General features: G+C 45.5%; 1 protein-coding gene across 1 annotated transcript in view; it reads right to left on the bottom strand.

The window, feature by feature from the left end:
- NUP205 (nucleoporin 205) overlaps positions 1-12,704 on the bottom strand; it is a 1,281,456-nt gene that overhangs the window by 453,824 nt on the left and 814,928 nt on the right. The window contains exon 25 of the mRNA XM_030216143.1: positions 4,521-4,712. Within this exon, the coding sequence (XP_030072003.1) occupies positions 4,521-4,712 (192 nt within the window). The remainder of the gene's footprint in view (positions 1-4,520; positions 4,713-12,704) is intronic.

Raw genomic sequence — 12,704 nt, 5'->3', positions numbered from 1 at the left:
GGACCGCAGGCTTACTGTCACATCAGCAGACCCTAGTTCAACATGCGGTTGGCACAGCAAGGGTCGTTGTGGTGGCACATTGGCGAAAGGAGGGGGTTCCAACTTTATCTCGATGGCTTAATAAGTTGAGATATGTTCGGGAAATGGAGAGACTAGTGGCGGAGCGTAAACAACAAATGGTTAAGTGGTGTTCAGTTTGGGAACCCGTCCCTTTTGATGCTCTATAAATCTAGGTGTTAAATACATTGAATGCCATGAGGGGCAGTGCCCAGTAGTGTCCACCTGGGGGGAGGGGGAGGGGGGAGGGGAGGTTGGGTGGAGAAATCTTTGTTTTCTTGAAAAATGGATAAAAATCTGAAGTTTATTGTTGATGACATAGTTCTATTGAAACGATTGAATGTACTCTTATAAGCTGTATGGGTAGAATCCTATATTAGAATAAGCATGTTGTACTTTGATAGCTTTTGTGGTTCCATTGTGCTGTTTCAATGGTTAATAAAGACTTCTTGCAAATAATAAAAAAAAATGTCTACCTGATGAGGTAGATGCTGAAGGCGTCCAGTGGGAGAGCTTGTCAAATGCGGTGTCCAGCTGGTGGAGCTGTTCTACCACCTGTTCGACCCGCTCACCAAAAATGTTATCCCCCCGGCAAGGAGCATCCGCAATCCGCTGCTGGACTCTATTCTCCAGGTCAGAGGCACGCAGCCATGAGAGTCTGCGCATCACTATACCTTGAGCAGCGGCCCAGGACGCAACATCAAAAGTGTGGTAAACACTCCTGGACAGGAATTTTCGACATGCCTTCAGCCGCCTGACCACCTCCTGAAAAGGCTTGGCCTGTCCGATGGGAGCTTATCGACCAAGTCCGCCAGCTGCCTCACATTGTTCCGCAAATGGATGCTCGTGTAGAGCTGGTAGGACTGAATCTTGGACACGAGCATAGCAGAATAGTAGGCCTTCCTCCCAAAAGAGTCCAGAGTCCTAGACTCCCGCCCCGGGGGCGCTGAGGCGTAATCTCTAGTACTCTTGACTTTCTTGAGAGCCAGATCCATAACTCCAGAGTCATGAGGCAACTGGGTCTTCATCAACTCTGGGTCCCCGTGGATCCGATACTGGGACTCAATCTTTTTGGGGATAGTGGGATTACTTAAGGGTTTCATCCAGTTCGCCAACAATGTCTGCTTCAGGACATTATGAAGGGGAACAGTGGATGACTCCTTAGGTGGCCAAGGATAGTCCAGGACCTCGAACATCTCAGCCCTGGGCTCATCCTCAGTAACCACTGGGAAGGGAATGGCCGTAGACATTTCCCGGACAAAGGATGAGAAAGACAGACTCTCAGGGGGAGAAAGCTTTCTCTCAGGCGAAGGAGTAGGATCTGAAGGAAGACCACAAGACTCCTCATCAGAGAAATATCTGGGGTCTTCCTCTGCCTCCCACAAGGCCTCACCTTCGGTATCGGACACCAGTCCACGAACTTCGGTCCGAAGCCGAGCCCGTCTCGACGTCGAGGAACTAAGTCCTCTATGGGGATGTCAAGAAGACGACTCCATTGCTGCCGGTGACGAAGCTCCCTCCAGTGATGTTGACGGGGAATCAACTTGGGTGGCCGCGGATGCCAATGATGCAAGCGGTACCGGCGTTGCAGTCCTCACCACGGGCAGGGAGCCAACCACCGCATCTTTCGACGGTACCGACGGCGCAAGCACCGGCGGTACCAGAGCGGAAGGTCGCAGCAGTCCTTCCAGAATCCCCGGAAGTATGGCTTGGAGGTGCTCGTCAAGAGTGTCCGTCGAGCAAGGCTATGGGGTCGGTACTGGTGACGAGGACAGAATCTGTCTGGGGCGCGGAGGCGGTACCGGGCTGTCCGGAGAACTGCGCATCGACACCTCCTGAATGGAGGGTGAGCGGTCCTCCCGGCGTCGACGCTTTCCGGGTGCTGATTCCCTCGGCGCCCCAGAGCTCTCGGTACCGTGACGGGAAGGTGACCGATGACGGCGCTTCTTCGCTTTCGCTCGAAGCACGTCAGCGGTATCTCCTGGTACCAAAGAGGACGACGTGAAATCCACACGTCTCCTCGGGGCCGGGCCCAAAGAAGGGTGGTCCCGGGGGGGTCTGTACCACAGGAGCCCTTGAGGCAGGTGGAGACCCACTCGATGGCTCACTGTTACCAGCGTGGGGATGTCTGGACAGCCATCACCTGCACTCCGGACGTCAATACACCCTCCGATGCTGACATCGATGCCGGCGATGACCTGTGTACCGCTGGCTCCGTCGATGTCGAAGGACTGGACTGGGCTCCGAACAACAGGTTCCACTGAGCCGATCTCGCCACCTGGGTCCTCTTTTTTAGCTGAAGACACAGCGTGCAGGTGTTGGGACGATGACCAGCCCTCAAACACTGAAGACACGAGACGTGTCTATCAGTGAGCGAGATTGTCCGGCTGCACCGCTTGCACTTCTTGAAGCCGCTGGCAGGCTTCGAGGACATGGGTGGAAAAATCGCACCGGCGAGGTCAAAATTCGCGATGGTGCCGAAAACAAGACACCAAAAAAGGGAAAAAACCAGCACGGGTGGCCAAAATGGCCGCTCACGACAAAGAAAGGAAACTTACGGGGAAAAACTAGAGAAATAAAGGAAACTTTTTTTTAAACGGAAGAACACAAGCGAACTCGTAAACATGCCGAAACTCGACGAAAACGCAGCAGGGGCCTCTCTGGGACACAGAACCGCTGTAAAACAGCCTTCCTGAGCCGCGGAAAAGAAGAGACTGAGGAGCATGTGCGCGCTACGGGCGGGAAGACGGTCATGCATGCACAGTTCACATATGTCCACGCGGGGGCTACCAAACTTTGTTGCTAGGAAGATCTTCCAATCTGGGGCTGCCATGAGACATCACCCCAATCGTGAGAACAAGCAGCCTGCTTGTCCTCGGAGAATGTACCATTCCCTCGGATTTTTGCGACCCAAGTGCATGACCCTGCATTTTTTGGGATTAAATCTTAGTTGCCAAATATCGGTCCATTCCTCTAGCTTCGCTAGGTCCTTCCTCATGTCATTCACACTTGCTCACATTAAACGTCATCTGCCATTTAGACGCCCAGTCTCATAAGGTCCTCTTGAAATTTTTCACAATCTTCCCGTGATTTAACAACTTTGAATAACTTTGTGTCATCAGCAAATTTAATTACCTCACTAGTTACTCCCATCTCTAGATCATTTGTAAATATGTTAAAAAGCAGCGGTCCCAGCACAGACCCCTGGGGAACCCCACTAACTACCCATCTCCACAAATGCTGCTTGCAAACAAATAACCCAACATGGCAATGTTTGGGAGTGCGTCACCTGTGTCAGAAGTCTGCCATATCGAAAATGGTACATATGTGCAAAAACCAAATCCAAAACACTTTTAAACTTGGTTTACTCAGTTGAAATACAAACACTGCAGCTTAAAGAATAGTGTTTATTTGAAAGCTACATGAATGCTATTGTTTTAGCAACAGAGGCAGTGTTTTCTTGACTGGATAAATTAAGTTTAGGAATGTTTTGGATTTGGTTTTTGCATACATGCAACATTTTGGATACAGTAGACCACTGATGCAGGTGGACACACTGTGAACATGGCCATGGCAGGTCATTAGTATGCAAACAGATTTGTTTTTGTCAATAAACTTTGCATTGCACATATTTGAACTGTTTACTCCCTTCCTTTGATCATCACCACTGTTTTTCTACTGACTATTACTCAGATGGAATGAGAATCAGATTTTTTTTCTTTTGTTTGATAACTTCCATGGAGAATATGTGCTAGTTCTGATCTGCATCTGTTGTTTGGGGGGGGGGGGGGGGGGGGGAGGAGGAGATACAGATTTTGTGGAAGCAGAGCATGTTAGCATTTAATTCAAAACAACGGACATAGTGTATCAGACCAAAGGCCCGTGAGGGTCAAGTATGCAGTGTGTCACATATGCAAGCATTGTCCATCAAGTATATTCTGACTAAAGTGAGAACCACTGCCACAGGGTAATATAAAAATTATTTTACATACTTAGTAAATAACCATGATTACAACATTTTTCTGAATAATAAGTAGAGAGGTGTGGTAGCCGTGTTAGTCCACTCTTAAAGGTTATCAATAGAAATCAAACAAAATAAAACATGGAAAAGAAAATAAGATGATACCTTTTTTTATTGGACATAACTTAATACATCCGATCTGACGAAGAAGGGCAACCTTCGAAAGCTAATCAAGAAATGTATTAAGTTATGTCCAATAAAAAAGGTACCATCTTATTTTCTTTTCCATGTTTTATTTTGTTTGATTTCTATTGATAACCTCTGAATATTAAGAAATAGGCTCCAAACTGTGGCAACTTCTTGGGACTGAAGGGCATTGCTGGGTAGAATATAGATCTTAATGAATGAATATTGACAACTGCTTATAAAGAGAACAATATTTTTTAAAGATTCAAAAAATGATTTCACAATGCTGTTTGTCCTACAGATAATGGTACATTACCTTGTCATGAACATCTTGCAGAATGTCACAGATGATTAGCTGCCTGCTCTCAGCTTGAATAAGGTCCTGGGGACAGGCAGTTAAGATGATCTCTACCAGCTGTCGCCAAGATTCCAAAGCATGCCGTTTTGCATGAAGGCACTTCAACAACTTATTTCTCTCCACCACATACTGTAGAATCATATTAATTTCCTGGAGGTAAGAGAAAAGGAGGCAGTTTAATTTTACACCAAATGGTGTGCTTCAATATTAAGTCAGGTGTGGAGAGGGTTCATTCAAAGTTAAGGTTCTAGATTTTGAAAAAACAAACATCAACTTTGTTGAGAAAGGGAACATCTCGTAAGGGCAACAAACCTTTTGCTAGGAAAATATAGAAACATACAAACACAGATAAACGAAGGCAGATAAAGACAATGTGGGCTATACAGTCTACCCATGCATGCCATGTACTATCCCCTTCCTCTCCCTTAGAAATCCTATGAACCTGTCCTGAGAGTTTCTTGAATTCAGATACATGTTTCGCTTCACCGGGAGGGCTCTTCCACAAATTCATCACCCTTTCCGTGAAGTATTTCCTCAGGTTACTTCTGAGTCTATCCTCTTTCACCTTCATCCTATGCCCCTTCATTCCAGAGCTTCCTTTTTGGGCTGCAAAAACCTGAAGTAACAGTATAGTTTAGGGGGTAAAGAACTTTTGTGCACGAAAGAAGAACAGGACTCGGTTGTGATCGTATGTGATGATGTTAAGGTGGCCAAATAGGTAGACAAGGTGACGGCGAAAGCTAGAAGGATGCTTGGGTGTATATGGAGAGGAATGGCCAGTAAGAAAAAGGAGGTGGTGATGACCTCATTTAGAATACTGTGTACAATTTCAGAGACCGCACGTTCAAAAAGATATAAACAGGATGGAGTCAGTCCAGAGGGTGGCTACTAAAATGGTCAGTAGTCATCATAAAGTGTATGGGGACAGACTTAAAGATCTCAATATGTATACTTTGGAAGAAAGGCGAGAGAGGGGAAATATGATAGGCAACATTTAAATATCTATACAGCAAAAATGCAGAAGAGGTGAGTCTCTTTCTATTGAAAGGAAGCTCTGGAATGACGGGGCATAGGATGAAGATGAAAGAGGACAGACTCTGAAGTAGCCTGAGGAAATACTTCTTCATGGAAAGGGTGGTGAATTGGTGTGAGTGGTAGAGATGAAAACAGTATCTGAATTCAAGAGAGATGGGGACAAGTACGTAGGATCTCTATGCGAGTGATAGGGAGAGTAGATGGCATGAATGGGCAGACTGGATAGGCCATATGGTCTTTATTTACCTATATTTTTCTCTGTTTCTACAAACAGAAAAATGAACACAGATAAAGACAATATAGCCTATCCAGCCAATAATAGTAAAAGGAAAAGAAGGTTGCTTTGGTTCTCAAACATACTAGCTGAAAATGGTAAGGAAAAAGAGGTTAAAGCTAAGAGAAGCTGGTAAAATAGTCAGTAAAGCAAAGATGCAAATGGAAAAAAATAGCCAATATAGTACAATGAGGAGAAATGATATTTTTCAGATATGTTAGTGGAAGAAGAAAGTGCAAAATTGGCATTCTGAGACTCAAAGGTGAAGGGGAGGAATACGTAGAAGATAAGGATAAGGTGGAATTGCTTAACAAATACATCTGTTCTGTGTTCACAGATGAATGGCTGGGAGTAGGACCACAGAAGACAAATGAAAATAGAAATGGAAGTATAGTAGACCCTGAACTAATTTCAGAGGGCTGTCTTCATGAGGAGCTAGGTCTATTTGTCAGCAAGTTTCATTACTGTACACCCAGCCATTTGTTAGAGAGAAAAATAAACGGGTTCCTAATTTTTTTTTTTAAACATGGTGTAGAGGCATCTAGGTGCCAGTGTTGTCTGCATAAAATAGAGACAATTCAGAATTTCAATACTGGCATCTTCTTATAAAATTACACTATAAAATACACATGAGCATTTACAACCCCTCCAGAGCAGGTACAGAGTTCTTTGAGAAAATGTGTGCATTACTGAGGGGCAACTGTACCAGTCTATTTTATAAAGAGACACAGGTGTTTATGGTGCTGATGGATCTCCTTGTTAAGTGCTAATCTTCAGATACACAAACATATTTGTACTGTTTATTTTTCTGTCTGTATGCTTTCTTGATGTTTTCCCAAAATTCTTTAATAAAATAGAACAAAAAATTGTATTCTACTACTACTACTATTTAGCATTTCTATAGCGCTACAAGGCGTACACAGCGCTGCACAAACATAGAAGAAAGACAGTCCCTGCTCAAAGAGCTTACAATCTAATAGACAAAAAATAAATAAAGTAAGCAAATCAAATCAATTAATGTGAACGGGAAGGAAGAGAGGAGGGTAGGTGGAGGCGAGTGGTTACAAGTGGTTACGAGTCAAAAGCAATGTTAAAGAGGTGGGCTTTCAGTCTAGATTTAAAGGTGGCCAAGGATGGGGCAAGACGTAGGGGCTCAGGAAGTTTATTCCAGGCGTAGGGTGCAGCGAGACAGAAGGCGCGAAGTCTGGAGTTGGCAGTAGTGGAGAAGGGAACATAAGAAGGATTTATCCATGGAGCGGAGTGCACGGGAAGGGGTGTAGGGAAGGACGAGTGTGGAGAGATACTGGGGAGCAGTAGAGTGAGTACATTTATAGGTTAGTAGAAGAAGTTTGAACAGGATGCGAAAACGGATAGGGAGCCAGTGAAGGGCCTTGAGGAGAGGGGTAGTATGAGTAAAGCGACCCTGGCGGAAGATGAGACGGGCAGCAGAGTTTTGAACCAACTGGAGAGGGGAGAGGTGACTAAGTGGGAGGCCAGCAAGAAGCAGATTGCAGTAGTCTAAACGAGAGGTGACAAGGGTGTGGATGAGGGTTTTGGTAGAGTGCTCGGAAAGAAAGGGGCGGATTTTACGGATGCTGTAAAGAAAGAAACGACAGGTCTTGGCAATCTGCTGGATATGAGCAGAGAAGGAGAGAGAAGAGTCAAAGATGACCCCAAGGTTTTGAGCTGAGGAGACAGGGAGAATGAGAGAGCCATCAACAGAAATAGAAAACGGGGGGAGCGGGGAGGTGGGCTTGGGAGGGAAAATGAGAAGCTCGGTTTTGGTCATATTTAATTTCAGGTGGCGTTGAGACATCCAGACAGCAATGTCAGACAAGCACGCTGAAACTTTGGTTTGGATGCAAGGTGAGATATCAGGGGTAGAAAGGTAGATTTGGGAGTCATCAGCATAGAGATGGTAGGAAAAGCCATGGGATGAGATTAATGAACCAAGGGAAGAAGTGTAGATAGAAAAGAGGAGGGGAACAAGAACAGAACCCTGAGGTACGCCGACAGGCAGAGGGATAGAAGTAGAAGAGGATCAACCAGAGTGAACACTAAAGGTGCGGAGGGAGAGGTAGAAAGAGAACCAGGAAAGGACAGAGCCCTGGAATCCAAGTGAGGACAGGGTATCGAGAAGTATGCTGTGATCGACAGTGTCAAAAGCAGCGGAAAGATCAAGAAGAATGAGGATGGAATATTGACCTCTGGATTTAGCCAGTAATAGGTCATTGGAGACTTTAGTAAGCGCAGTTTCGGTTGAGTGGAGAGGGCGAAAACCAGATTGTAGTGGGTCAAGAATAGCATGTGAGGAGAGAAATCAAGGCAGCGGTGGTGAACAGCACGCTCAAGTAATTTGGAGAGAAAAGGGAAGGAGGGAGATGGGTCGGTAATTAGAGGGACAAGTAGGGTCGAGTGAAGGCTTCTTAAGGAGAGGTGTGACCACAGCATGTTTAAAGGCAGCAGGGACAGTCACAGTGGAAAGTGAGAGGTTGAGAATGTGACAGATAAAAGGAATAAGAGCAGGAGAAATGGCATTAAGAAGGTGGGTGGGAATGGGATCAGAGGAACAGGTGGTACATTTTGAGGAAGAAAGGAGAAGTGTAGTTTCCTCAATAGTAACTTCAGGAAAGGAGGAAAGGGAATGAGGGGAAGGAGAGAGAGGGGAACGGACTAGTGGAGGGAGAGGTGATGAGGTAGAGAAAGCAAGGTTTATCTTTTGAACCTTGTTGTGAAAGAATTCAGCAAGGGTCTGAGGAGATAATGAAGGGGAAGTTGGGGAGGGGGCACCTTGAGGAGAGAGTTCAATGTGGTGAAGAGAAGTCGAGGATTAGAGCCAAGAGAGTTGGTCAGTTGGATATAATAATCCTGTTTGGCACGTAAAAGAGCAGATTGGAAGGAGGTCAGCATGAACTTAAAGTGTAAGAAATCAGCAAGGGCCCGAGATTTCCGCCAGAGGCGTTCGGCGGAGCGGGTACAGGAACGTAGGTAGCGGATATTAGAAGTCAGCCAAGGTTGGGGTTTTGTACGCCTTACAGGGCGGGTCATCAAAGGTGCTAGAGTGTCTAAGGCAGAGGATAGAGTATTGTTGTAAGAAGAAACAGCCTCGTTGACAGACGTGGATGGTGCCACAGTAGAGAGGAGGTTTGAAACATGGGAGGATAGAGATGAAGGGTCAATATCGTGAAGATTCCTAGATAAATTAGATAAGATAGGACGGGACTGGGAGGGAGGAGATTTAAGTGTGAAAGTTATAAGATGATGATCAGAGGAGGGAAGATCAGAGGCAAGGAAACTAGAGGGTGAACAGTTGGAGGAGAAGATGAGATCAAGACAGTGACTATTTTGATGAGTGGGGGAGGTGGAGCATAGTTGGAGATTAAAGGAGGACGTTAAAGCGAGTAACTTGGAAATATAAGAGTTGGAAGGATCATTAGCAGGAATATTAAAGTCACCAAGGATGAGAGAGGGGGAGGAAGGATCATGGAAGAAGGCAAGCCAGGCGTCAAAGTCACTGAGAAAGGATGAAAGGGACTTATCAGGGGGACGATAAATGACCGCTATTCGAAGAGACAGAGGAGAGAAAAGGCGGATAGAGTGGACTTCAAAGGAGGAAAAACAGTGAGATTGAGGTGGAAGAAGGGGTTGAAATCTGGAGGAGGGAGAGAGAAGTAGTCCAACACCGCCCCCACGGCCAGCAGGGCGAGGAGTATGTGAAAATAGATAACCTCCATGGCACAGGGCTGCGACTGAAGCAGAGTCATCAGGGCAGAACCAGGTTTCTGTTATGGCGAGCAGATGGAGGTGACGCGAGATAAAGAGGTCCTGGATATAGGCGAGTTTGTTACAGATAGAGCGGGCATTCCATAGGGCGCAAGAGAAGGGCAGAGAAGAGGAGGGGAGTAGAGAAATAGAGATGAGGTTAGAGAGGTCGCGGTGAGATCTGTAGAGTTGGGATAATAGTTGGTGAGGGGGGCCAGGATTGGGATTGATGTCACCGGCTCAGAGTAAGAGAAGGAGTAAAAGAGAGCGGAGGAGAGTAGGAGAGGTGTGGCCACGAAGGCGTCGAAGGCGAGAGGTATTTAGGTGGAATGGGAAGGCAAAATGGACGGAAGAAAGAGGCGGAGATTTAAAAGCCAAGAGGGAGGAAGAGGGTAGGAGAGAAGGTGAGGTGATGAAGTCGATGGATGGGCAGTGAGTTCCTGTAGCGGAGAGAGGTAGGGGGTGAGGGAAAAAATTAGAAAGGGACAGGGCTAGGAAGAGAATGTGAATAGGGGCCATAAATGACTGAGGTACTTTAGCAACTGGGAAGAAGATTAGATATAAAGAGAAAAATGCCCGGCGTGCGGCACCTAGAGCGGAGGCCCTGAGTGGATCGGAGTGGACCTGGGTGTCACCCCGGAGAAGGCTGTAAGGATATGCAGATGAGCTGCAAGTCCTCCACAGCACCTGAAAGGCAGCCTGTGGTAGAGCTGGGCACCTCTCAGCTGAGGAAAGGCTTACCAGGGGTTAGGCCGAAGCCAGCATTCCTCCCCCTGAGGGTCGCCTGATCCTCAGGGGGAGGAATGCTGATATTCTGATATGTTTAATATATACTGTAGGGCAGTGTTTCCCAAGTCAGTCCCGGAGCACCCCCTTGACAGTCAGATTTTCAGGAGATCCACAATGAATATGCATGACAGAGATTTACATACACTGCCTCTATTATATGCACATTCATTGTGGCCCTCCTGAATGGCAAGGGGGTACTCCAGGACAGACTTGGGAAACACTGTTGTAGGGCACAGTCTAGTCAACTTTTTGTATGCATATGAGGCCTCAACAAACAAAAATGGCTAATAGCTTTGCTGCACAGCACTATGGACTAGTTACACAGTACTTTCTGCCATTCAACTGTGTGTGAAAAGATCAAGGAAAACAAGTTTACTTCCCTACTTTGTATCTGCTCAAAGTGGCATAAGAATTCTCACCTGGAGCTAGCTCAATCTATGAAGACCTAGCAGTGGAAGACAAAACATGGTATTCTTTGGCTACCTACAGCCCCTTTACATTAAAGACAATATGGAAGCAGCAGTCTGATTGGTCTTCCCAGCATCAATTTGTTCCAGTATGGCCAAAGAGTTTATTGTCAGTGCTCAGGCAGAAACTGCAACCAGCATTAATTGCTTGTACCTTTGCTTTGTTTTGTATTTTGGCCCTGCTGTTTGGCTTCTTCCATTTTGCTTTACAAAGGCCAAACCCTGAGAACTTACTGTCATTGTGCCTTTCTCTAAGGTGACACCATGAAGAGTTATGGACTGTGTTAGACTTTGGGACCTTATCTGCAACACTGCTCACCTCAGTAAACCAGCTGCTGGCTTACACATGACTCACTGTGTAAAGATCGAAGCAGCAGGTTGAACCTGAGGAAAAACAGTCTAGTCTGGTTTAGGATCCAAGGATCTGCCTGGATTGGGATTCAGCATTTTTTCTACCCCTTAGAGTTTGGACAGCTGGTTTATGTTAAACTCCTAAAGCTGAGGGGTTAGACAAAGATCTTTAGTTTTTATGTCAGACTGGATTCTTTGGTCTTTGATAAGACAAAAAGAAGGGTCTTTTTACTAGAACTGTTGCTGAGAAACCTTGCTTGTATTTATTGCCCACATTTGCTGCTGGTGTTATAACAATAAATCACTCTGCGCACCAGTAATGTAGGGGGAAAGGTTCAAACAACTGATAGCAAACGGCAACAACATACTAGTGCTACAATTCGACATGTCAAGCGCATTTGACATGGTTGACCATGGAATTTTACTACACATCCTCGAATACTTTGGAATCGGAGGCAACGTTCTCAACTGGTTTAGGGGGTTCCTAACTACACGCTCATATCAAGTGACATCAAATTCGACTATATCAGCTACATGGACACCTGAATGCGGAGTCCCACAGGGATCCCCCCTGTCACCGACCATATTCAACCTAATGATGACACCATTGGCCAAACTACCATCGAATCAGAATCTAAACCCTTACATATACGGTGATGATGTAACAATCTTTATCCCATTCAAACAAGACCTAAGAGAAATCTCTAATGAAATCAACCAAAGCCTACACATCATGAATTCCTGGGCAGATGCATTCCAGGTGAAACTAAATGCAGAAAAAACCCAATGCCTAATAATCACCTCGCAATACAATAAGAATAAATTTACCACCATCAACACACCCAAACTAAGTCTACCAGTTTTGGATACCCTAAAAATTCTTGGAGTTATCATTGACCGACACCTAACGCTTGAGAATCATGCAAAAAACATAACTAAAAAGATGTTCCATTCAATGTGGAAACTAAAAAGAGTTAGACCATTTTTTCCAAGGAACATCTTCCGCAACCTGGTACAATCATTGGTACTCAGCCACTTGGACTACTGTAATTCACTCTACGCCGGCTGTAAAGAGCAATACTCAAAAAAAACTCCGGACAAATCAAAACACGGCAGCCAGACTAATATTCGGCAATTTAAAATACGAAAGTGCAAAACCCCTACAAGAAAAACTACACTGGCTCCCACTCAAAGAACGTATCACGTTTAAACTCTATACTTTAGTCCATAAAATCATCCATGGTGACGCCCTAGCCTACATGTCAGACCTAATAGAACTTCCACCCAGGAACGCAAAAAATCTTCTCGCACTTTCCTCAACTAACTAACTAACATTTCTAAAGCGCTACTAGGGTTACGCAGCGCTGTACAATTTAAACATAGAAGGACAGTCCCTGCTCAAAGAGCTTACAATCTAAAAGACAAGTGAACAATCTAGAGGACAAGTGAACAGTTAATCTGATA

This window comes from Microcaecilia unicolor, chromosome 10, assembly GCF_901765095.1.
Source record: "Microcaecilia unicolor chromosome 10, aMicUni1.1, whole genome shotgun sequence".
Taxonomy (NCBI): Eukaryota; Metazoa; Chordata; class Amphibia; order Gymnophiona; family Siphonopidae; genus Microcaecilia; species Microcaecilia unicolor.
This window is presented reverse-complemented; position numbering and strand designations above follow the sequence as displayed.